At 39.8% G+C, this 27,761-nt stretch overlaps 1 protein-coding gene across 1 annotated transcript in view; it reads right to left on the bottom strand.

Moving 5' to 3' along the window:
* The window catches only part of fbxl17 (F-box and leucine-rich repeat protein 17), a 224,655-nt gene that overhangs the window by 22,156 nt on the left and 174,738 nt on the right, over positions 1-27,761 (bottom strand). The window contains exon 10 of the mRNA XM_031727363.2: positions 2,698-2,840. Within this exon, the coding sequence (XP_031583223.1) occupies positions 2,698-2,840 (143 nt within the window). The remainder of the gene's footprint in view (positions 1-2,697; positions 2,841-27,761) is intronic.

Here is a 27,761-nt window from a genome sequence, read left to right as displayed (position 1 = left end):
GTGAGACTGGAGAAGAACTACTAATTTAATAAAGTCTAGCCTATTTTAAGGCAGGGAGGAAAGCCAGTAAAAATGTTGACTGTGTAAGTTGACAGACTTATCAATATTACAACTCTACCATTAAGACATGGGATAATCTGATGGATTATAATCAAATATTTCATTAAGTTCATGTTTAAAAAAGAGATTTGGTTTTTATTATTTCAGCTGCCGGTCTGGTGTTGTTCAACAGCCGAAAATAAAAACAGAAATCAAATTTAGGCTTGGACTAGGAGCAAATTTCTCATATATGCTCTGTTTTATGACCATATATTAATACGCATTGACATTTTACACCCTCCTACTATTGTTGCTCAGAGTACTGGAGGATCTTTCAAGAACTGTGACACATTTCTGGAGAATTGATTGGTCAGTAGGCAGTGATTTCACATCTGCTGATCTCTAATCTGGAACCTCATCTGCTCCTGAGTAGGTTAGGCTTGCAAGATAAGATACCAAGGCGATACATCCCGGTAAGAAGACGACCACCTTTTTTATTCTGAAAAACCAGGGTTAACCCTGAAATTACCTGGATAAGAGTTAATCCTGCTTTGTAGCACAGGTCCCTGGTCTTCTTCCCTTACAAATCCGACCAGCCTTAACAACGCGTACTCCAGGCGTATTTCACTAATCAAAAGTTGAGGATGTGAAAAAAGGAAGCCAGAGAATGTATGGAAGGAGTAAGAATGCAGTAAATTTGTTCCGTGATTAAGAGCTGGCGAGGTACTTGACCTTGGAAACTGTCAAACTCTTCTCTCTGTTCGATTCACACTCCATTAGAACTCTAATAGCATCAATTACTGCTTTATTTAGCTGTGTCATCCCCAAATTCCCCCTCCAGAGTGGAGGGAGAGTAATTATTTATCTTTTCAACCTTCTGGCTAAACCATGAGTATAAATATCACATCTGAAAAGAGAACTGGGTAGATAAATAAGGAAAAGCAGCTGGAATTGTTCACTGGATGGGAAAGACATGAATGCATACGGTAGAGAAAAACTAAGAAAAAATGTTATTCCAGTAAAGATGTGGGTCATTCCAGAGCACAATTTTTTATTAGCACGGATGTAGCTATTGATTGTTGGGTCACTGAGTCAGTGAGGCAGTAGTGAACCGGATGAAAATGGAATCTAAGTGATCACTTGCTATGTAATGCAGTTAGTCTTTATTACTTATAGATAAATATGATAGATGCACCTTCATGCCTGCAATAATGTGAACTGAGTACACTGTTTCATCACTGAGACCTTACATACAGGGTCACTGTCAGATGCTCATATATTGTCATTTTATTACAGTCTAAATAGATAAATATGATACACTGGTGTTCTTGTCGCACTTAATGATCTCAGTGTGTTCATTTTTATCATAGAAATCCATAGGGTCAAGCTTGAGGCCATGACACACAGATATCACTGATTTTATAATGACAAAATAAAAATGATGAGTTTCCAGCCCGCTGAGCAGCCATGACTATAACTCAAAATCTCTCCTCCCTCGTTTTTCTCCCTGCCAACTTCTGCTCGCACTTTTCAAAAGCACAGCAGGGGCTTTAAATGTGCTCCACCTAAAACCAAAATGAATACTGTAAAATGTGAAATGAAAAGCTCATTAAAACACACAATTATATTTACTATACTGAAGCCCAGCAGGATTGGGATAGTGGCCTGTGTTGTGCACTCTGCTACAGAACAAGACACCAGGTTCCCCAGTATCAGTACAGACTACAGTTTCTAGGTTAAGCCAGCTTTTCACTTTCCCTTCCTTGCCTGCCCTCATCCCACTCATGTCATCCGCACTAAGTGGATGCATCTGTGTTACAGAAGCTCCACAAAACCAATTGGTGACGTGGGTGGAGTTGTTACCATGGCAGTAAAACTACATGTACTTCCATCAGGTTATGGGTTGGATGAGTAAGAGGCCAGATGTAAGTGTAAGGGTGACTTTGAAAAGACTGTCCCTCACACCCAGAGGCATCTCAGAGTAGGTTTGAGACAGGTCATCATGTCATTTTACTTCTGTTATCACCCAACCGTGTGACTCACGTATCACACAGACAAACTGGGCACAGGCTGCAGTTAGATACTCGACGGCCCACATTCAGACACTTTTAAATTGGCCCTAACCTGGAGCTTTTGCGTATTCATGTCTATGTGTTTGACTACATCTCTGTGGTTGTTTATGTGCACTCATATTCGCCAACCTTAAGATGGCAAAATACTTCATATACAAGTTTAACAAACCTGTAAAATATTGGTGTATAATGATCACTGATCAGGACTACTTTATGGTAATATTTGGATTCAAACTGTTTTTGATCCCAGAATTTAAATTATTACAACTCTATTATGTATTTATAACATGCAATATTGACAGCAAATAGTTATTTCTGGAAGACATAGTTGTTTTTAAGAAAGTAATGGTGCAACTAATGATATCTAACTAAGCTATAAACTGAACGTGTTTACTCCGTTTTAAGTTCCAGCTGATAGTGTTCAGTTTTGTGTTTGCGAGAGCTTGTTTTTGTGAGAACAAGGGCCTGAACTATAAAGCAAGATCAGCGTAGTCAGCGAAGTTGGTTGCCAGATGCCTCCCGACCAGCCTTTAGGCTTGTGCGTACGGGGTCTAAGAAAGACAACGATATGAGTAATGTTCGTTACCTTATCGCATCTCATGAGGCCCAAGTAGCGAAGGGACTTGCTGCTCTGAGCAATCTGTGTGGCACCCTGGTCCGTGATGTCTTTACACCAGCCGGCATCAACAGTCTCAATGGTGCTGCTGTACTGCCCTATAGCTATCAGAGCTGTCGACAGAGAAGGGGAGCAGAGAAGGGGAGGTGGGGAAGGAGGAGGGAGAGAAACAAGAAAACGTGTTAGTCTGACAACCTTTCTCATGCAAATGTGACAGCAGCGTCTTCCCACAGAGACAGAATTTGAAATGAAACCAGGGCACGTCATATGGCCAGCTGTGACACATAATTCTAGTGTTTACACAACACCTTGACAATATACACGCATGCCCACAAATCCTCGCATACACCCATGCTTGGTCAGACTTCGGCAGGATTCATCCATTGCAGCACCGGCATGACTCACAGCACAGAAAGGGAACGACACCGTGCCAGAGTAAAGTGTGACTCCATGCCAGTGTATGATTTAATTTTGCTTGTGTGCATGTTTACTGCTGCCAGGGCAGAAACAAAATGCCAAGGTAAAGAGTAACCACCAAAAACAAATATCTCTCAGTTTCTGTGGGCTTTGTTATACCACAGAGCATTTGTGCATACACCGCTTGCTGCATATACATAAATACACATTCACACACTCGTAGCGTACCTCACAAGTGTTGTTCTTTTGATATCGTCGTCCTATGTTGACAAACTGCAATGCACAGCTGACAAACACGATGACATTACTTTCGCTGTAATCTACATGTAGCTCCAATAAAGGCATACTTTGCTGCATTAACACACATACACAGACAGACACACAACAATCTTCCTCATCAATCTTTGACCCGTCAATTGTTGGGTAGATGGAGGAGACCTGTGCTCCACGAGTCGATTGATAGTGCTCCTCGGTGATCGATTGGCAGGCCTGGGCTTTGTTCTCCACTCTCACAACCATCACTAATGAGAGTGGGAAGGTGGGAGGAGGAGTGAGGGATGAGAGAAAGATGAAAGGAAGAGGGTAAAGACAGAGAGAGCCTTTGACAGCACCTTCAGATAGTTACTTAGCCCTGATGCTGTTTTCTCATTTGCAGAAATCCATTTTACGTCAAACTTTTTTATAAACAAGCTTGCTTGAACAAGGAAAAATTAACCCGTAGGAACTTTCACTTTGACTCATTCCTCATGACTTTTTCACTTCTATGACCAGAGTTAAAAACAAAAGAAAACATACATGAAGCCCTTGCGCGTGCATGTATTTCACTGTGTGTTTGTGGTACAGAAGCTTTTTTTTTTTCCACTGGAGACAGGAAATGAATAATCTTATGCTTTTTTCTCCACGCTTTTAAACCTCTTTTCTCCTGTTACAGCCAGTGTGCACAGGCTTCTCTGCACGTAAGCACATGCTCCCAGGGACGAACTTGTGTACAGCATGTAACATATGTAATATATAGCTTTCGGTGCTTAAAGTACACCACATGTGGTTCCTTTTTGTGCTCTAGCATGCTCTTGGATGCCATGCATAATAGCAAATTATGGCTAAACAGGCAGTAACCCCGCTTTGAAGCTACAGTGTGTTTCATATAAAACACACTGTGGGGAAGAAGAGTCAGCAGGCCAGATGGGTGAAAAGAACATGAAGATAGCATGTCATTTATTGACTAATGGCGACCTGGTAAAGTATGCTAAAAATGAAGACACTGGTGTTTTCGTGAGTTCGCCTGAGCGTGTGAAAGATCGGAAAGACGTCGAGTGAAGGAATGGCTCCCCATCCAGTGCCCCTTGTCATGTTCAATTACACAATCCTAAATTTGATTACGTGGGCTTGGATCTTTCATCTTATGTTAAGACACACATATCGATGCTGTTTAAACTCCCTTGCAGAGTCCGAGGAGATTTCTGAGGAAAAGGCAGATTAAATAAAAGAGGAGAGCTCCATAGCTCAACAAATCAAAGAGAACTTTGCCAACACACATTTCTGCTTCTTCCCCTTCAACTTTAATTCTCGCAACTTAAAAAGGTGGGAAGATAGAAGCAGACAGATGCATACCACTGTGAATATATAAGATGTGTGAGTGAATACGATGTCTGCAGAACCCGACACACACAGAAATATTAAGTCAGATACCAGTACTGATATTTGGAGGCTTAAAATCCGATATATCAGCCAATATTTTTTTTCAGACACACAAAACTTAAACAGACTTCCCAAGGATTTGCTATGAGTAGCTATTTATGAGTCCGACAATTCAATTTAAAAATAATCTTATTTTAGTCAGAACAAGTCATCAACTGATTTTTGTGTTTGTCGATGCAAACTATGCAACATCAACATTCATAAGACAGTTGAAGGGTGTTTCTCCCAACTCTTCTTCACTTCTTCAGTTTTCATTTATTGGAGATTATAAATGTTGATACCGATATCCTGGGAAATAGTTAATACCGGCCGATATATCAGTCGTCTCTAATTGTCAGTGTATTACATGAATAATGTGTTGCAGTCACGTAGGCACACACCACCTGCTTAAACTGAATTAAAGTGTTTTTCAACAGGCTCCAGACTTCATAAAGAAAACATATGGCAGTCAGAAATAGCTGCAGGGAGAAACAGAAGAGCAAATGGGACTAAACATCATTTTGTTAAGCTGTGAAGTTGGTAAACTGGAGAGTCAGATAATGCCTTTGTCAGAATGAGCCAAGTGTTAGGCTATTTAGACTTGTTTAGTACTCTATCAACAAGTTCATCTGGTTGCCATTACAGTCTAATATGGATGTGTGTGCCGTGCTTCTCTCCCTCTTCCTTTGACTCTCTATCAGAAGACTATAAATTTCAGCTACTCCCAGTGGCAAATGGAAATGATGACCACTTTTGAAATGACTAAGAGCTTTGAGTGAAACCTTTTAACTACAAATGAAGAGGTTTGTTCACATTGTCAGAGATAAAGAGTCTAAATGGAGCTTGGAGAATTTGTTTTGTAAGACAGTAGCCAAGTAACACAAAAAGATATGTTTTTATGTGTGACAGACTAGAAATGTAATTGTGTTTATGTCAAATATCTAACATAAAACACTGAAGATTTAAGCACACAATAGTGGAACTTTTCACACAAATGCAGAAAATCAATCTATACACTGCTGATAAAACACTTAACACGTAAAAACCTTCACTTCGCAAACGGCTGACTGCTACATCAGTGTGTATTAGTTATGCATTAGCCACTGATATATAACGCAGCATCTATTACACAACCTTTTTTGTTTGTTTTTAGCAAATTGCCAATCTAAACATCATTTGATTGCAACAGATTTGAATGTGTGAAGAGTTTTGAATGATCCAATCTTTCCTATAATAGTGGGACTTTAAAAGTAATCGGCACGTTGCACTGGCAAAGTTAAACACTTGAAGTTTTTATACTGAAAATTGTAAGACAAATATGCAAAACGCTGGTGTGTTTTCCTATTTGTACCAACATACAGTGTGCAGCATCATTTAACCAAAATTATACACTCACTCAAAAAAGTTTTATTCACTTTTTAGGCTAGTTTCTGCTAACTGGTAATTAGATTAATTGACATGTATCAAAAAAATACATAGATTTTAAAAAACTTTTGACTGGCAGGGTATAAGAGACCATAGGAGCAGGAAATTGTCTTTCCTGACTGATAATGACTTTCTGTCTAAGAAATAGATGAAGCGATATGCAAGAGAAGTTAAGGTGAAAAAGAGGTTGAAGAGTCAGAGGAGAAAAGAGGGGAAAATCCCATTCTGGCAGCATGAGCTGTGACTGAGTGGTGACTACACAGTCACAGACAGTAATGAGGACACACTCTGCTGCCCTGCCTGAAAATGGCTTTAGGATGTTGCTCCGTGTGTGCATGCGTAGAGAGATACTGACCTTAAATTCTGGATGTCATTCATTTTGAGCATAGCACATTTAACCAGTCTGTCACAGAGGGATAAAGCTCCATCAACACAGAAGAAGCAGATGGACATCACATTTACAACCAAATGCTTCTGTTTATTTAAGTTCTCCTGGGACTTGAAACAACATATCTTCTTGTCAATCAATCACCAAATCAATCATCAGGTCAATATAAGGAGTGTCATGCGCCATTTAGTGAATTCAGGAATGGCATTTCTGTGTCGAAACCGCAGCCTTAACTCACTCGCTAAGACCTTTACAAATATTACAACTTTAGCCACAGGCTCAACTCACAGCCTTCAAGAAACCGCTGTGACAAATGTCGACCAAAGGTGAGCAACGCGTAAAACCGTAAATCTCTGGTGTACCATTAACTCCTACTTTATCTCCAGAAAGAGATTCATAACCTATTACTTTCTTACACAAGCTGTTATCAAATACCATGAAGAGCGGATTTATCTAAGAGTGGTTCTATACTAAGGTGAGCACACTCCTAACAGCAAGGTCAAGAACTGGTCAATCCTGTGATGACCGCAATGTGAGAGGAAGCCTTCCTTAATCGGCTTATTCTCCTATCTCTGTAGGCCTACCTGACCTCAGAGTTTCAGGGGTTAAGCATCTTTTACAGGCTTATTAGATATTCACTTATTACATTTTCCTAAATGATGGTGTGCCATTACTGCTATCTTATTGCTTTAAAGCCATCCCCCATGACTGCCTCCAGTAACCTTATACGCCATATTTTAGCCTCTGATGAAGACAGTACGCCTATGAAAGATGTGATGGTAGGTAATGACTTACTGTGGAAGCAGTGTGTGCATGTGAGATCTGTGTGTGTGTGTATAACTGTGGCAGTAGGAACAACAGAAAAAGCCTTATTATGGCTGATGTATTCCAGAGAGCAGAACTGTCATGTCTAATGTTGAAGACATTCACTTGGGCCTTTGTGTGTGTTTAAAAACTTAACCTCAGCTTTGCCCTCTGCACCGTGCTGCTCAGTGCCCCAAACCAAAAGAAACCCCCTTTTCACTTCTCATCCGTTTATACTGTCCAAGTTGTACAAGATGCGATATTTTTTTTAAATGCTATATCAATACTGACATGCACTTTCAAGAACGAGGTCAAGTTAGTTTCAGCTATTTTGTACTGTCTGACAAATCTCAAAAGAAAGGTTAAATAATGGCCAGCAGTGGTGCTCAAAAATCAAATACAGACTTGTCATAACTTGGGTTGGGCAATTCTGTTGAGACAATATAATGCAATGTAATGCATGTGTCTGAAATTGTATTAAACTTCTTTATATAGCATGAGCTCTGAATGAATTAGGACTTGTTAGAGCTACTTCTTTGACATCTTATAGATATGTATGTAATTTTAGCTTTAATATGAAATATATAGAGATGTATCAGCTGAGATTTTTGCCGATTCTTAACCATAACACGACAACAGCATTTATCTGACAAAAGATATCGGCCGGTTTACCTTTCAGGAACTGTCACTGAGCAAATACAGAGATCAACTTTTATCAATGCAAAATTGTATTTTCATAATAAAAGAAATGAACTGTACAATTTCTCCCAGATTTTCTCTCACTCAAGCAACTGAAAATAAAATACTTCTCAACTAGAAAATACTAATAATTACCTGAAAACCCCTGCTGTACACCCACTTTAACTTATATATTTTACCTTAATAAATAAAAGCAGGTGCAACGGATTTATATAACTAAAAATGTCAACTACTTATAATTCCATCAGATTCTCTTTTGTACTTGTCTCCATAATTTTTCTTGAAACTGATTTGATCCTTTGCTCATACCAAGGTTGCTGTCAGGTGGCTAGCTTTGAGCTGTGGCTAGCTTTGTTAGCTTTTCCAAATTGGACATGTTGAGCTGGGTGATAGTGATTTAAGTTTCTCATTAGATTTGTTGTTATGAATATTTTCCTGATGGTTCCTTTACAGTTCACTTTGTCAAACTTTGTGTCTTCCTCACTCACAATAAATAACTTGTTAAAGGCTACATGCTAATGACATGTTAGCATGTTAACATAAATACAGACTGTGACTTGATTTTATTATAAATGATTTTTCTAAATTGATTTTAGTCCATAAAAGGTGCATTCACTATAGTGAAAGATTCCTACAACGTCACATGAACCTAATCATACATATATAATTTGCACAGAAGACCACAAAGGAGTGTTTTTTTTCAGTTAGTAAGTATACAGCTACATGTGTTTTTCAACACATGTGTAATATGAAAACAATTTACTGACAGCAAAAATGTGAATGGGCTTTCCCAGGAGTGTGTTTACAGACACCTAAACATGCACAAGCACATCAAAAAAAAAACAAAGAAGGGAAGCCTCCATAGCAAGATGCGGATATCACTTAAGTCCTTTGAAGCCTGTCTGTCCTGACTAAACACCAGCCTCGCTGTCTGACTGATTAACACAGCATGCTCATCTTCAAAGTACCCAGGTCAAACTGACTGGGGTCACAGTGAGTGCCGAGACTAATTCAGTAAACAACATACCGAGGGAAGCATTTAAGAAATGCACGCATCGAAGGTGGGAAACAAGAGAGGGACTGTCGCGCTGGTGAGCTGAGAATTAACAATTTTAAAACTTGTGAGAACCAGAGGGAACTGGAGAAGGCTTGTTGACAATCTCTTGATTAGACCGGAAAATGCCTGCTGGGCTGTGGTCTCAAACATGAACTTGATGTGGCAAAAAGCGAGCTTTAACTTCCAAGTTAGATATAAATATGCAGAAAAAAAAGAATGAGAAAAGGGAAGAGAAGACTGAATAAATGAGAGATGCAGAGGTTCTGTGAGGTGATGCTCTTTGCCCTGACATTTTGGACAAATGCAATCAAAGGCCAGGGGAACTGAAATCAGCCAGGCTTGGTAGAGAGACACAAGGGAGAGGAGGAACAGATTGAGTGTGACACAAGGAGGGAGAACACTTTGTGGTGGGACATGCTCGAGCTGGGAAATTAATTAGCCAGAGGGCAGGGAGAAGGTAGTGTGCGGAGGGCACGTGCATTTTTGCAATCAGCTTCTGATCTGATGCAAACCAGCTGCCACATGCAATTGTGTGGCAGTGTGCACTTATATGATTTTACGTGCTTTTTAGGGATGTGTGCCTTTCTCCACACAGAGGGACTTCTCAGACCCCGAGATGTTTAAGTGGCGAGGTAGAGCCAGTACCAAAAAAAAGGAAAACAAAAAGTGACTTTGATATTTAGTGTGATCTAGAATGTGAAAATAATGCACACATACACACATACAGAGACTGTTTTAGTAGCTGATTTGCGATAACCTTGTGGAGAGGATGTGAAGTTTGAGGATTGGAAAGGTGAGTGAGTGAGTGACAGAAAGAGAGTGAGAGATAGAGAGGAAGAGTGATGAGCAAGGACAGATAGACAGAGTGAAAGGGTGATAAGGAGAGATGGCGCTATCACAGAGGTGACCTACAACAGGCCTTCCTTCACCAAATCTCTCTCTCAGACACACACACACACACACTCGTGCAAAAATGAAGCACTTAAGAGGCTGGCATAATTTTTCGAGACCTGAGTCAGCTGATCATATTACCAGTCTAAATCAGGAACTTGGTGGATCCAAACAGGCTTAATTGTTTTATTAACAATTTAAATACCCTTGACATTTACTAACACAAGTCAGTACCTGTGAAGTAGCGCTTCCTCCTCTCTCACTGTCAGTGCATGTATATAGGCACTAGCAAGGCCATTAACCCATAGATATTTAAGTGAAGAGCCTCAGGTGCTAAAACATCCCACTCTGGAGGCTGTAGCCAGATGTTAATGTGTAAACAGTACATTCCTAAAAAGATAACAAAAAGGAAAGATAGCAAAACTGTGAAAGCTATTCGTACATTAGGAATGTGATATTTTTATAGCTCCGCATAGTTTTGTAGCCTTGTATTTTGTGGTGAAGTTTCAGGTATGTTCAAATTTATCTTTTTATGCTCAGCTATTCACTGTGCTTTTTGTCTTCAAATGAAACAATTCCCCATTCAATAAAAGAAGGATAATACTTTTTTTTTAGTTTTTGTTTTCAATGTTTCAAGGTTTTACTTCCATCACTTCTTGTGATGGATTCAAACTAAAGATGAAATAAAGTTTGCAAGGAGCATAAAATACATACAAAGCCAGGCTAACAAGGCGAAATAATGCATATTTGTACCAGGCGGGGAGCAATGTGGACCAACTTTGGTTTTACATAGGGACAGGAAAAAGCAAAATTGTAGGACTTCATTATAAATTGTGAAAATATATAACTTTGTGTTGTTCCCAGCTATTGGTTGAATTCCTTCTTGTATCATTCACTGCTGGGGATGTCCCTAACATGAATGAGTTAAAAACTTCACTTTGCGTTTGATGTGAACGCCTCAACTCAGTGGCAGACGATGCAAAGGTACAGAGTGGGGTTGCCGACTGCAGAGGCCAGTTCTCTGCTGATTCAGTAACTGCGGAGCTCCAAACCTCCTCTGGCATTAACATTAGATCAGAAACTGTGTGCCAGGAGCTTCAGCGGAATGGGTTTCCTGCATCGGTGGCCCAGAATCTTTTACTATTGTGATTTGTGTCACAGTATTTGAATGCACTGATATAATTCTGAGAAGATTATTAGAAATGTGTGATCAAAAAGACCTCCCTGCTCATAAAATGGCACAATTATTGCCGTGAATGTGATTTCACTGTGGTATCAAACAAAATCTTGATTTTAATATACTTAACCAGAACACATACGGAGTAATTCCAGTAAAAGAACCCATTAAATGCTAATGATAATCATTATCATCAGCGATCTCTCTACATCGACGGGTGGGAGGCCTTATTGAGAAAGGCAAATTCTGGAGCTCGGAGTGTTTTTTGTTGGGGATTCTTTGCTGTTGCCTGTATCTGGAAACCTTTTGGAGTTTTAATGAAACAGCTTCTTCCTTCACTTCTATGTCTTCTCACTTACACTTATTTATGTGGTCACCTGCGTCTGACTTCTTTTAACATGGAGAGACGGCTGTACAGTCAGCTGCCACAAGTTCCTTGATAGAGATGGACCTGCAATCGATCACACGGTCTCCATGACAGTTGGGGGTTCTCCCCTCCTGCTGCCTCATTGAACCAACCCCCCCTGTTGGCTGGACATCATCCTCTGCCTACCCTGTAAGTGAGTTCTTTCTTGATCATGCTTTGTCTGGTATATGCCTCCCAGCGTTACCACAACTTGTAGGATTTCTGCCCCCACTGGAGTGTGTAAATGCTGAAATTAATACACTCACAGGTTTTGTTTGCATAGTTATTTGCATAAACCGTGTGGAGGTTTTATATGTTTACATCTTTCTTCTCCAAAGACAAAATCAAGAAAGAGACTACAGCCTCACAAAACACACAACCTGAGGTTCCCACAGCCATAAGCAGTAAAAGCAGGATATTAAGCCCTATTTCAAACCTACAGCACCTCTGCTCCAATGCACCTCTCCTATGAGGATATTAATCCTCCCCACCTTTTCTCTCTCTCTCTCATTACTCTTGCTTTCTCTCCCTCGCTCTCCCTCTCTCTCATTCCTTATTTTGGATTGTATACAACAGGGAAACTGCTATCCAATTCTGACATCACAGATGGAGGGGCATAAAGCTTAACAACTTCTTTTCAAAATGAAAATCCGAGCGAGAGGAGGAGAGGAAATGAAGATGGGGAAAGAGGAAAAAGACGAAGACAGGTGGCCTCATATTCGCTGAACTGTGTGTTGCATGCATCTAACTGGAATTAACGTAGCATAGCAATAGTTATGGGTTTGGTTATGGATTATGGCTAATCCTTTAGCATAGGGAGCAGGTCTTAAAGGTAATTACACGCTACTATTGGATCCAGAGCCCAGAAATGGGCCCCTTTTGCGTCATGCCTATTAGGATCCGGAAGAAAACTAGCTGTTGATGCATACTGCTTAGAAAGATTACAGGTTAACATACCGTAGTATTCTCTGCCGATCCTAATGCTATCTGAACTTGTCTGGAAGGTGAGAGAGAAGAGAGCTTTTAAGGAGATCTCATCTGTTCTTTCGCTGTAGTGTGGCTTGAGATACAACAAACAAGCATTGAAAGCTAAATCATTATGACTGCAAAATAATTTTTCATAGAAAAACAAACCAAATAGCGAGCTGTTCGCCCACATGGGGTGAATATGCGATTAGCAGCATCACTCAGTGCAGTGAATATTATCCAACACCAAGACGATGACAAGCACACTTAATGGTTTTTATTTTAGTCCTCTACCGTGCCACACCTAACCTTTTTATTACCCTTACCGCCTCAGAAATACCCCTATGACCCTGTCTAATACACACAGCGTTCCAAGTGCCACTAAGTCTGTGTCTATGCCTTATCTCAAGCCTTTAACAGTCCACTCTGTCCACTTTAACCCAGCGGGAAACATTAACCAGACATACACTTCCTCTTTCCATACCCCTGACAAAACCTTCCAAATTGTTATGATCGCAAGACGGTGTGTGTCTGTGTGTGGTTTCGTTTGTGTGTGAATTAGGGCCTACTTAGCCCCTGAGACAGCCCTAAAACAAATGCCCAAATTCCAATTAGTTGCACAACAATTAGTTTACTGGACCGTTAATAGCAGGCAGACCCACCCAAGGAAAGGCTCGAGTCTTCACTTAATCCTAAAACCGATAAGAATAACAACCCACAATGCTGGGTTGACTTTTAGACAGCAGTGTGATTGAATCCAGTTAAACTTTCTCAAAATGGATATGCCATGTCTCCTTGAATTTCAGCAACGTGACTTCTAGTTTTTTGTAAGTAAGCAAAGCTAAAACAAAGGCCTTAAGGGTTACATATTGTGTGAAGCATGTATTTCATTTTTTTTGTTTATTAAGGAGGTCCTGATGAAAGTACCAAAAGAAACTGCCTGTAAACAAGCCACCAAGCACTTCCTCAATGTTGTGATGTCACAATGATCACTGTCCTCCTTTAATAGGTTGTTTCAATAGACTAAGTTTTGGTCAAAGTAACACTGAAAACTTTAAGACGCTGGAACTATTTTATAGAAAAGTGATTTTGAACCTAAAACTATCACAACATTGAAATGGAGCAGGAGTTTAAACGTGTTGCACTTTTATTGCTACAAAAAAGATAACAAGAAGCAGTTATCAATGAAAAGTGGCATTTGCATTTAAAAACAAACAAGCGTTACTTTCTTATCGCTCTCTCTCGTGAGTTCAGTCTCTTTTATAGAAACTCCTAATGACTCATGAGTCTATAATAACACTTAGTCAGGTCTCACCAAAAGCTCGACAGTAAAGTTTAAAGCTGCTGCGATGTTTTCTGATCAATACCTGGCCATAACTCAAATCACACGTCAAGTGCCATTACTGTATACACTGCACACACTCCGCCAAAGTACACCAGCGCGCACACACACACACACACACACACACACACACACACACACACACACACACACACACACACACACACACACACACACACACACGTGTACATTTTCATGAGCTTAGACAGTGTTTTTGATCAATACCTGGCTATAGATCAAACATCTTTTTCAGTTTATGGCTAACCTTTCCCAAGGCTCATTTCAAATGCACACAGAATAACTCATGTCTTACTCGAGAACGCTGCTTTGACGGCGTCTATGAAATTGATAAGTGCTCTTAAATGTAAAATGACAGTTTAAGAACCTTGTTTTCAAACTGCGGCACAGTCGGAATGTCTCATAAAAAACAAAGCACTTTTATTCAAGAGGTAACTTCATAGTCAGCGTAAGAGCCAGAAATACACAATAGACCAAATTTTGTGCAGCTAAAGAGCCATGTGAGAGTTTGTCTTTGAAGGATAATTTGCTCAAATATAACAAGGAGAACTATAAAAGGTGTGCTGGGAAATCACTTTCCCTCATATTATATGTAGAACAAAGGAAATAGATATGTTTGTGTCATCATAAATGTTTCATCTACCTGAATATTACTGATCTGCCCGAATGTTACAGGAACGTGCTGACAACTGCAATGGGATTGTAGTTTAGCTTAAATCTAATCAACCGAGAATCTTATTGAGGAAAACTTTTTAAATTAAATCACCGTGCAATGAAAAATACCCTTTTGTTCTTCATTATCGAAAATTCTCCCAAAGCAAACAAACAGGCACCTACTCTGTTTCTGCTCATGTGCTTTTTATTACTTTTTCTAACAAGTGGGGCAGTAGCATACGATGAGGCTGCTTCTGCCTAAAGATCAGATCAGCAGTTTCTACAGAGTCATTTCCTTTGATCCTTTTGTCCATCCTGCACTGACCTCTCCCGTCATATATTCGATTCGCTTGGCTCATCATCTCCATTCATTCACATGTCTCAAGTCTTGCTCTCAATCCTTCCTTTCTTCCCCCTCTAATGTTTTCTTTACCCTCACCTCTCTGATTTCCTCCCTCTGTCTCTCCCCCTCCTCCTGATCCTCTCTCTAAAGGATGTTCCTGTGTTCAGGGTCGCTTTACCTCCTCAGTAGCCGTGTTGACCTTTAGCTTCTTTACGACTAGGGTCAATGCCTGTCGCCATGGTGTTTAACATCCCCGTGGGAGGCCATCTGCGTGCATGGGTACAGTGTACAATTCAAACATACAAATTATTTATAATGTCAGAGTCATGTGAAGTTGAACCTTTACGTTGCCTTTCATCTTCCGCGCGGGTTACGAGCAAAGACAAACAGCAGCGTGTGACAAAGCCTCCCCGCTGTTTGCATCTTTTTCCTTCCTCCCTCCCTCAAAGTTTCATTTTTGTCTTTCCTCATCTCCCACCTCCTTCCTTGCTGTATAAACATCTTTGGTTGCTAACTTCTACGTGGCTTTCAACTGAAAGCTATTGAGTTACATGACCACAACAGAAACACATCCCACAATGAGAATTATCCTCCGTCATGATGGTCGTAACCTGTGACTGTGAACCGGTGAAACGAGGAACTCAGTGGAAGCGTAACGCCAACAAGACATTTTCAGGTATTCAAGTTTTTGTCTTTAACAGTCTCAATTTCATCAAGTGAACATGTGGTAGTATGTATATCGCGAAATGTGGGCTTGCATTGTATGTGACAGCAATAGTAGATGCTCAGTTTTAATCAGTGCTGCAGCAGTTGCTTAACACCCCCATTTTTAAAAACAGAACTAAACATTTTTACATCTCTTTTTATTTTTCTACATAAGTACTGATTTTGTAGCAATGTGTGTCTGCACACTACTTTGTTTTTTCTCTGTGTGTGGACTTGGCTCTCAGAGTGTATGCATGCGTTTCCACAGGGAGAGGGTGAGCTTAGGGAGGCCAAACACTCAATGGGCAAATGATACAAGTCCTGCACTCCCCCTCCATAAATTACCAGCTCATTACAGTAATGCAGCCCATTTAGCATAGAAAGAGGGGGAGGGTGGGTGGGGGGGAAGAGATAGATATAAGGATTGCAGAAAAAAGTGGTGGGTAGCAAGATGCATAAGGGGTGGAACCACTGAAGCATAAATGTCAAGGGGGAGGACAGGGATGGGGGGGGTGCAACAGGAAATTAAGGAAGGAAAAAATCAGAGGAGGAGAGGGTGAGGGAGAAAAACAGGAGCAGAGGAGGAGGAAGAGTTTGCTGGGATGTGTTTAAGGAGCTTTTCAATCTCAACAGAAGTGCTTTTCATTAGGTTAAAACCTATCATCTATGCTACTGCAGGGAAAAAACAATGGGGAAATAGTAATATAGATAGTGGCTACAGTAGGACACACTGATATAGACCCAGGCAGAGCGAGCGAGTTGAGCAGAAAGAGAGAGGAGAACTAGAGAGAGAGAGAGAGAGAGAAAGCAAGAATGGGATGAGATGTAACAGTTGTAATTGAATAGTGAACTAGAGAGGGTCTGAGTGCAAGCACTGATTAATACAATTCAAATTGATTGTCTCCTAGTAGCTGTGAGAACATCTCATTCTGACTTTCATATTTGAATGTTCAGCATGTTCTCTGTGTGAGTGTGCGCATGTTCGTGTGGCTGCAGTGTGTAGCTACCCCTGTGAATAGACCTGTGCCTAGGGGTAAGGAGATAGAGAGTGCCCTCTAGTGCTTATTGTTTCTTTTACCCCGCCTTAATACAGTGATCCTTAATTATCCTGTTTATGCTCCTTTTCCATCTTTACCACTGTCCTTCATATGACTCCCTGAGGTCATCTGTACACAGCGGCCCTCTGTTAGTTACAATCTAATATTTAGGAATCGCTTGTTCTATACATTTTGGTAGTTTAGCACAAAAATCTTCTCCAGATGTCAAAACAATCCCTGTTTTTGGCAGTCTTAGCCATGTTTGTACTGGTACTAAATCTACTACAGCATATCAGTGCAAACAGTGTGGAATGCTTTGCTTCATTGTCATATGGTCATTTTATCAATACCAAGAGCAGCAGTTAATTTCAGGGTTCATTGATATTACAAGAAACACAAAAAAAACATAAAGAGTTGTTAATAATTTAATCGTATCAAGCACTCAGACAAGTTTTTCCTAGCCTTATCGTTTTATTTCTTTACATTAATTACAAAACCTGCTGCAGATGACCCACTACACAATCATATAGATGAGAGGGAAGATGGCTGAGTTCCATTTGCACCTTAGGAGCGAGAAGGATTTATCGTTGGGGTGTGAAACAATCATTCAATTTAGCGAGTAAGGCCCTGCGTTTAATTAGCAATAGCTTGTGTCTCACAGCCTCTGAGCCAGAAAATCCAGTCAGCAGTGTACACGCAGGAAGCTCATACTTTTCTTCTAAGATCTCGACAATTAACTGCTGTTCTAGTGCTTTCCAACAGTGGGCAGCCGTTTAGACATCTGTCTGCATCGGATTCTTCAGAAAGGGTAACAGCTTTGCCTCGTAGGTAATGTCCTCAAAATTCCACTAGAAAGAAGGAAGCACAGCAGAAAGGGAGGAAGGAGTGGAGAAAGTGTATTTAAGAGAAGCAATCTGAAGTTTCCTCTGTACCTCTGGCTGGCATTATCAGTCTCTTATCTGTTTTTCCCACAATATGATATAAATTATATAGCACAAACCTCTGGGTACACTGCATTAATACGAGTAGAAACTATTATTTTAAACTGTATTGTTTACTTTGGTGTCATATTGAAAATAAACCGTGCTGTTCATGGTGAGTGACCTGTAAGCTGTCTTATAAAACAGCTACTCGCCTCAAGGTGAGTTACGGCCAGATCGGTGCACTCTATCTTTGGGCATTTGATTTCAGTGGTACAGCCTGCAGAGGTCCTGGCATTTTGATCATGAGCCTTACCTAATTTATTTTAAAATAAAGATTTAAAAATATATCAAGGCCAAAAACGAATAAACAAAACAAGGTGTGTGTTGACTTTAAATCTTGGGTAGAAGTTTTAAAGTGTACAGCTGCATTATAAAGAGAGACTGATTTACTAACATGAACTCTGACATATGTACTATTCATCCACTTTTTTTGATACTCTTTATCAATTCTAAATATGTTCTTATATATGTCAGCAAAAGTCAAACTAACCCAGAGCACTTGGACACGTTTTGGTTTATTTTCCTTTTTGTGCACACATGCAAACATGTCTCTCATTACTTCAGATTATTTTGTAAGAAAAGATGCATTTTTCTCCTATTCACAATGTGACAAAGAAACTGGGGAGTGGGAAATGTGCATGGGCAATTACTGTATTTTTCATTTCAGACTAAAGGTACGGACAAAACAGTCTGCTGCGTTGGACAATTCCACTCTGTTTTTCCAACAGGCCTGCTCATCTTCAAAATACAGTATGCACTTAATGTCCTTCTGCTCTTTTAGAATCTTAAAGTCGTTTCAGCGACACCATAATTATGCTCAACAATTATCCTAACAGTTACCATGGTAAATGACCCAGAGTTTAACTTATTTTCTGTCTGCATCAGAAACCCAAGCACTTCCCTCGTCTCCGTTTTAAGAAACTCACTTTTTACCAAATCAACACTTGTACAGACACAGTGTGTGTATGCATGTGTATTTGCCAGAAATAAAGTGGGAAAAAAGTAAAAGCAAGCTACTCTTAAATTGCAAATCATCAATAAAGCGAGTATGAGTATTTTAAGTACAGCAAAAAAAAAGCAGCCCTATAACCATTTTGTTTTTTTTATCCATATCAGCAATACAAAAAGCAAAACGTCTACCAAATACATCCATGGAAACTGATGGTCTAAACTCCAAACATTTGGTAAAAAAACAAAAACCGTCAAGAATAAAATCTTAGATTTATTGAAAACGTCTTACTGTGTTTAAGCCCCTAAACCCACAGAACCCCTAACCTCTAATTAAGGCATCTTGATTCTTGAATGTCCTCCAGCTCAAGAAAAAATAAAGCTTTGCTAATGTAGTCAGTAATGCTGGATGGACTGCTTTTCAATAGAACATAATGGGCAATTATCCTGCATGTGCACTAATGGCCACATTAACTGGCTGCAGAATGGGGGTGGATTATTTAGTAAACCAATGTTTTCAACCCATCTAGAGTTGCGCTGCACATACGTAGGCAGTCTGGAGAATTGGAACGCTGCAGCCCGCTCAGGTGAGGTTGAATCATTCATCAAACCAAAGCTACAGGCATTTAAAAGACCAACATCTGCTTGCATTTTGCAGCATCATGTCTCAGAGCGTCTACTTGCAGGGAAGAATGCAGGTTTTGCACTTCTGCAACATGCTGAAATCTTCTGCAAAATCTACAGCCAGCTTTTATGCACTTTCGTAAAGTATTTGACATAATGTTACTTTTAATATATTTACAATCATGATAACAAGTAGGTATGGAAATAATTGAGTAAGGTTATGAAGTGAGGACAGGTTTTTTAGGTCAGACTTAACTAAACTCAAATCTTTTTAAAAAAGATTGTACATGCATGTACAGAGTTAGTTTTAGTCACAGCAAATGGTAAATAGAATGGCTCTTTAGGCACTTCCTCCTTTCCTCTTCATTTTCTCAGGTTGAGGCAGAGGGACTGCCTTCCTCCAGCCTGCCTCTGAAGTAGAGTCCCTCCGGTAAAATGGGAGTTATTTTCTCTTCGAGTGTTTACCTATAGGAATTCATTGTTTTTTTTTATTTTTTATAACACTGTAACACCTTAATTTTACAATTTTAAGTGCCCTGGGATAACTCTGGTTGAAAACTGTCACTGCATGAATAAAAATGAATTGAACACATCTTGTTCTTTTTACCTTAGTGCTTTAAAAAAAAACCTGCTGCACATGGCCACTCCACATTAGCAGTGAAGCTGCTGGGCAAGGTTTTCACCTGCCATGTAGAGCTGCTTAGATTTCAGCGTCTTGCCTGAAGATACGTTGGTATGATCCTAGGAGACGCGCAGGACTGAACACCCAATCTTGACATTAGTGGACAACCAGTTCTAGCACCCTAGCAATAGCATCCCAAAATAACTTGGACCACTATGCTTGACTACTAGTTATGTGAATACTGTTTAGAGTATAAGAACTTAAAATGCTAATAAGAAAAAGCCACAGAATCCCTCTGACTAGGCACTCGATGATTGTGTGGATGGAAAAACTCCTGAGGTGCAATTGTAAGAAAGAAGTTTGGGAAGCCTTTGGATTTCTGAACTGATTACTGATTACTAAATGCGGTCTGATCTTCAGTTAAGTTAAGTTCAGTTCATGCCTTCATTATAATCACTAACATCCGGTTTTTCCTCACTTGATATGAATGAATTGGACACTCTTGGAGCCTCGCACTGTTTGGTATTCGTTCTGTAATTTAGCATTAGGACGCTGCCTTTCTACTAAATATCACCCCCTTCGGTGAGGCCTTTGCAGTTATAAAACTTGTAAAATGAGCACAAGCTGTCTGCACTGCTGCTTTAGGCTGTGTCGATTTTAAAGCTCCCTGCAGAAAAACTGTGACTTGTGATACTAGTCTATATACACTGACTAAGCAAGATTGATTTTATATTGATCAAGATTGTTTCCAATGAACTTTTTTTTTCATGTGTAAATCTGGGTTTAGATAAGTGGCACCTCATTTAATAGTGGATGTTAGCACTTTATACGGCTTCACAAAGCTAGGAAAATCAGAGGTCAGCAGAAGATATAAGGAGTCTAAATATAACCATTACTTATTCATCTCATTAGCTCTCATTCTCCGTGCTGTTTGTGTAAACAGACTCTCATATCTGCTCACGTGTAAACATAAACACAAGCCAGAAGCCAATTCACATACACACCTAATGTAGAACCTGTTCACCTTCAGCATCTCCCTTCACAATCACCTCCACAGCAATTAAGCTTGTTCTTTTTCTTCCACAAGTTTAGCCTGTCACACTTACCTCTCACTCTTTCATCATCCCTTGCTTCTAAGAAAGCCACGTGGCAGACAATATGAGACCTGTGGGGGCGGCGATATGACACAGCACCGACAGAAAGTAGCGACCTTGGTTTAAATCATACTGGCATGCAGATTTATCACTGTTTAACTTGTCCAAAGTGTCTCCTCTAGTTGGTGTAGATCTGACTGTGTGAGCTGGTTGGCTTTCCTTTGGGAGAGCCCCAAGTCCCAGCCAAGCTGAGCTCAGTTCTGTTCGGCTTAGTTTAGCATGCAGCCACTACAATATCATACCATCAACTTTGCTACAAAATGCAGACGGAGACCGACTTCAGTTCACAAGAGATCACTTCCATTGTCAACAAAGGTACAGAAAAGAGCAGGCTTCTGCGGTTAGTCTTTTAACCAGATGTAAAAAAATTTGATACTAGACATTCAATCCATTAATGATTTTACAAGTCTTCAGTAGCTAAAAATATGTAAAGAAAATGAAATTCAGAACTACTTTTCATCCACATAAACACAAACCTGTGGAGATTGTACAAAGACAGCCTGTTAAATGTATCCTGTCAATTGCAACTTGGAAGTAATGTTATCTTTACAATGTGAAAGGGCTACATTTTTTTTTATTAAACATTTGTTGGTAATTTCATATACATATTTCAATCCTGTCCTTTACCCTTATTTTACTGTATGCAGATTTTATGACATGAGGCCTTCTAGCTTTCCTTTTTTAGTCCTTTCAGCTAAATCAATACTGTGGTTGAGGTTCATTATTCTGTCTTTCGGCACACTGTATATATGACTATACAGTATAAGGCACCGCCTACAATGCATTTGTTTCCAGCTGAAAAGATTTCCAGACACCAGTGTTGTTACTCCCCTGACAATTATGCATAATTCATCAAGAATGCAGAACACAAAGACGCACACATTACTGTACATGTGTCACGCCTACACAGATATATGGGCCACAGTGCTACAGTTTCAGTGTGCTTGATGGATTTGATGGCCAAGTGGATTACGTAGGGTAAAAATCTAAGAGACGTGTAGAATGAATGTGATGAGAAAAAGGCAGAAAGAAAAAATAAATGAAAGTGAGGACCTTAAGGTCCTGATGAGGGACAAAAGGCAGAACTCAAACCAAGTTAGAATTTAGATGTTGTACAGATGATTGACCGAGTGAAATTAAAATTTGATAAAGTGCAATAAATAAATAAATTCATCATTAATTGTGTTTTGGGATTTGTTTGATTTTTTGGGGGGGTGATTGTGATGAACCATTTATGTTTTTTTTCACCAAATAATTAAATTCTGAAAGTACCAAATCAAATTGGAGGCATGCATCATTCTATCTGCTATAATCAAAATCGTGTCTGAGATACTGTAAGTGACGGATGGATAAACAAGCAACCAGATGGGGACCAATTCACAGTCCAAGACAGAAATGGCTAGGAAAAAAAAAAATTATGCACAGGCACAATGAACCTTACAGCAGTGAGTGAGTGAGCAATTCAGAGATGAAAAGCAGTCATGAAAGGAGGAGAGAAAAGGTAAGCAGTCCTGCTGCATGAGGCGACAGGGGGTCTGCTTTTAGATGGATGGGTCCCAGCTATTGATAAGGTCAGACCTCATTTGCGCCAGACCTTTTACATTTTGCGAAATGTTGGCCTAGCCATTGGACTGTCAGGAGCAATTCGTCCCTGTGAAAAATGGACTGGCTCATTGAAAACTGTGACTCCATCGTAAAAGCATGAGGCCCTGGCGCTGTGCTGCTACTGTAACTCTTCTTATATAAAAGCTTCTCAGCCCTATTTGAAATCTCAACCATGCTGCTGTCTGTAGTCAGGCTTACTTGGGTTATTTCTGCCACTCTCCACATCATTGCAATTGAAAACTATTGTCTCTATGTCAGGATTTTTAACCCCCATTTCCCCCAACATCACAGGTTGTCATTCTGGCATTTTTCTCCAAAAACCCACTCTGAAGTGAAACCCACAGACACTTCTACAGCTCATCTCCACTATCTTCTGCTGTTCTCCTATTCTCAGATTTCAGCAGGCACAATGAAAGTAATACACAACATAAAGGAATAAAGAAGAAAAGGCCCTTTAAAATGTGAAAAAATAATCCACAGGGCTATTTTAATTAACCTGACAAACTGTCAGGCTTAACAGCAAGCACGAGTCACGATGCCTGTGGACTATATCACAGCCAAGGTCAAAGAAGGAAGGACTGATCTGATGTGTAGCTGTGTGTGGGCACATTCATGTGGGCACTGTGTGTGTAACACAGTGAGAGGCCTGTCTCATGTGAGATCTGTCTCATAATGAAAGCAACGGTAGCATATTAACCCAGACAGGGCAAAAGTACAAGCGGTATAAAAACGAGCAATCAGAGAAGTGGGATGTTTGGTCAGAGAGATGGCATCGGCCATCAGTTAAACTTTTTGACCCCAAGAATTGCATTAAAACCCTTTACTCATAACTAGGCCAAGTACCACCTTTGACAACTGCTGTGTTTAAATGTCCTCTTTTCTTTAAATATAATGCATTTTACAGTACAGACCCTCAAATCTCACATTCATCACTCTTCTTGCAGGCTTTCCACTTATTTAACTTACAAAGCAAGAATGAAAATTAGACTTTACTTTTAAGCAAATTTGCAGTCTGTTTCTTTCATGAAGCTTGGTGGCCTATATGACAAACCTATGGCTAAGAGGTAATTCGTTTAACTTTCGGGTGGAGCATTCAGGATCCATTAATTTATGGAGTAGATGCTTAAACCAGCGTAAAGCCCATTTCCTAGATTGTCCAGCACACACTTCGGATGAGCTTGGCATCTAATTTGTTGGGGAAAAAAACAACAAAACAACAGCCGATCCATGTCAGCTTTTAATGTAAAATACAACCCCTTTTGATTAAATTGGACTTTGTGCATCACAAACAAGCCCATATATCAAAAAGTAGGAATTCACTTTATTTCATCTGTTCATCATTAAAGTACATAAAAAGCTGACCCTCCTACTCCTTTGGACAAGGACATATAACTTCAGTCCAAGAGGACTGTAACTCCCTACACTAAGACACCAACCTGGCAAATCTCCAAGGCACAGTTAAAGCAGCTTCCATAAAATAATGCTACCATCAGTGATTCAGATATGCAATCCAATTGCATCTCATCAGCCCACTGGTCACTTCCATAAAAGAGTGCTGTCGGCACTACTGCGTACGCTCAGAGTTTATTCAACAGCATTTCTTAGATGTTTCTTAGGGGTTTAACAAACAACAGATCGACTGGCATTCACATGGGAAAATCCACATTGATGCAGTGTACCGAGCATCCGCCACTAACAAGGTGAGTAAGAGGTTGGCCTGGTTTAGACTTGTGGACGTTTCAACCATATCCATCTTAATCAAAACTACAGATGTTCTTTCAGCTCTAATATGCCTATTTATAAAATATGCAGCTGCAGCAGCAACACAGAGCTGTAACAGTAGACTGTCATAGATCAAAGTAGCTACAGTCAACAGAGGTAATGAGCAGGTCGCATGTTAAAAAACACAAGGTACTATAATGAGTTCTACAAAACAGATGAAAATGCTAAGGGCATCTGGGCTATCTCTGATGCCATATAGATACCATATAGGTATCTTGCCAGGCAGAAGAATGTAAATCCTCTAATGCCATCCACCATAGGCAGCAGGCAGCTAGCGTGACCGAGGCTGACACAGACCTCAGGTTAATTGACATAACAGGCCAGATTGGTGTGTCTGGATAACCTGGCTTCCTCGTGTTTACATTGGAACTCACTCACCATTAGTCATTAGGGGTGCACACAGGAACCAAATCGTGCAAGACGGCATTGTCATGGATCCATGCAAACAAAATATATACATGTATATTTCTTGATGTGTTGTCAAAATCTCATTCCTGACAAGAACAGGACACAACATAAAGCCTCTGTGTTTCACATTCATCGTTTTAAACAAAGCACAGTTTGTTTGCTTTACTTAACTGGAGCAAAGTAGAGGTAAAAAGGTAGAAACTGCAAGCAAAAATAAAAAGTACCTGGTTGGCTAGGAAAAAAGAAAGAGGCGTACCCCTCTGGTTTTAAGAGTTTGCGTCAGCTTTACCTTTTAGCATGCTCACTGTGAAGGAAACTGTATTAAAAATGCAAACAAGAGTGATGTAAAGAAAAGTTTCCAGAGAAACTGCTGGTATACAAGTAGCCACATACTGGCAACATGCAGCGTTAATAATGCAATATAATGGAGAAGCCAGTCATGGAATATAATATAGCACTGTCAGCTTCTGTCAAAGATCACTTTAGTGAATAAAAAGGCAAAATTACAAATTACTGGTCTTGAACATTCTTATGCAGCTGTAGCTAAGTTTAAAAAGTAAATGATATATTTCCATTCAAGGTTAAAATTGTTCTCAAACAAATTTAGTAACTATAGGAAAGTTGCCTGAGGACACAAAAAAGCAGTCAGAAAGAGTTTTAACAAAATAAAAAAATCCCTCTTTGCCTTTTGCACTATTTCCTGCAGCTATGATATAAACATGCAGTGCACGTATGAGATCCCTGATTCTGACCATGACAACAATATATTGTCTTTGCACGCATCTTCCTTTCCAGGCTAATAGCCTGCTAGCTCCAGCTTAGGTGGCTGGCCGACCCTGACTGCTGCCATATCAAGCAGAGACCTCTGAGCTGAAATCAATAGCAGGTCTGTGGATAGAGCCTGTTTGTCACCACGTCCCTGGTCTGTCAGTCACCACACCCTATGTCCTTCATCTGCTGCATTCACGTAACCTGGCCGAGGGGCTGTCCATGAAAGAGCCCTTGGAAAATCAAAAAGTCAAATAATTTTCGATTAGAATGCCGTTAATTGCATGGGCTCAAATATTAGTAAAGGAGGCAGGTCATAAGGCCTGTGGCTGTACTTGCTTTTTTTACACAGTGTGGAAGAAACTTTAATTTGCTGTCCAAGTTCCATCTATAACAATTGTTAATTATGCTTAAATTGATCATTGTATTCATTACAAATAGGTGTTTTCTCAACCAGTGTATTATTAATTATACAAAGCAAAAACACAATATATTGCATCCAAATCATTAAATTCAGGTGTTCCGATCACTTCTATTGCAACAGGTGTATAAAATCAAGCACCCAGGCATGCACACTGCTTCTACAATCATTTGTGAAATAATGCGTCGCTCTCAGGAGCTCCATGAATTCCAGGGTGGTACCGTGATAGGATGCCACCTGTGCAACAAGTCCATTCGTGAAATTTCCTCGCCACTGAATATTTCTCAGTCAACTATTAGTGGTATTATAACAAAGTGGAAGCAACTGGGATTAACAGCAACTCAACCATGAAGTGATAGGTCAGATAAAATAACAGAGCGGGGTCAGCAGAGCGTATACTGAGGTCACCAACTTTCTGTAGCGTGAACCTACAGACCTCCAAATTTCATGTGGCATTCGGATTAGCTCAAGAGTCTGGGTTTGGCGGTTTCCAGAAGACAGGTACTTGTCTGACTATACTGTGCCAAGTGTAAAGTTAATTGGAGGGGGGATTATGGTGTGGGGTTGTTTTCAGGAGTTGAGCTCGACCCCTTAGTTCCAGGGAAAGGGACTCTTAATGCCTCAGCATACGAGGACACTTTAATCAATTTCATTCTCTCAACTTTGTGGGTACAGTTTGGGAATGGGCCCTTTCTGTTCCAACATGAATGTGTACCAGGGCACAAAGCAAGGTCCACAAAGACATGGTTGAGCAGGTTTGGTGTAGGAGAACTTGACTGGCCTGCACAGAGACCTGACCTCAACCAAAAAAAATATCTTTGAGATGAATTACAGAGACTGCAAGCCAGGCCTTCTCTTTCTGTCCATCACTGTCTGACCTTACAAATGCGCTTGCAATACACACACTCCTAAACCTCATGCAAAGCCTTCCTATGAGAGTTGAAGCTGTTATAGCTGTAAGGGGTTGACCAACATAATATTAAACTCCATGGATTAGGAATCGGATAGTTCATATGCAAGTGATGGCAGACAAACAAATACTTTTGGCAGTGCAGTGTACATTGAAATAAATGGTTAAATAGTAACCTATAAGCAATGGATGTTCTTAATAATTAACACAAGATTAGTGATGCAAAGCAAAACTTAAAATACAGCATAGAAAATTTCTGTTAAATTTAAGGAATAGGACATGTATTAATAATACCACCTGTAATTTCCATTTAGAATTCTTCATTTGTAAAATATGGTTATTTAATGTAACCAACTGAGGTTTAGCTACTGGGCAGAGAACATCAATGATCTTTAATTTTGCATTCAACTCTGACAAACACAAAGAGGCCAATCAAACCCCACAGAGGTCGCTTTTGTCATCCCACTACTCACCTGGAGCGCCTGAATCATTAGATTTAAAGAGATTTAAATGTTGGATATTGTGGTTTTTAAAACTACTCTCTCTTTTTTATTCATTTATTTCATTATTTTATTTATTTATTTATGTATTGCCTTTGTGGACAGCTAAACTAGTATAACATAAAGAGAGAGGATGGCATGCACCACAGGCTTGAATCATATTTGCAACTTTTTACCACACTTGTCCAGTTCATTAATAGTAAGGCGGTAAACTTAATTTATATAAAGAAAAGTGAAGTTGACAAGTGTAGTTGTGTAGTCTATAAAGTTCAGTCTAACCTTAAATGTCACGCGCTAGGAGAA

This window comes from Oreochromis aureus, linkage group 12 (genome assembly GCF_013358895.1).
Source record: "Oreochromis aureus strain Israel breed Guangdong linkage group 12, ZZ_aureus, whole genome shotgun sequence".
NCBI classification, from domain to species: Eukaryota; Metazoa; Chordata; class Actinopteri; order Cichliformes; family Cichlidae; genus Oreochromis; species Oreochromis aureus.
Note: the sequence above shows the minus strand (reverse complement) of the source record. Positions and strands in the feature narration are given on the sequence as shown.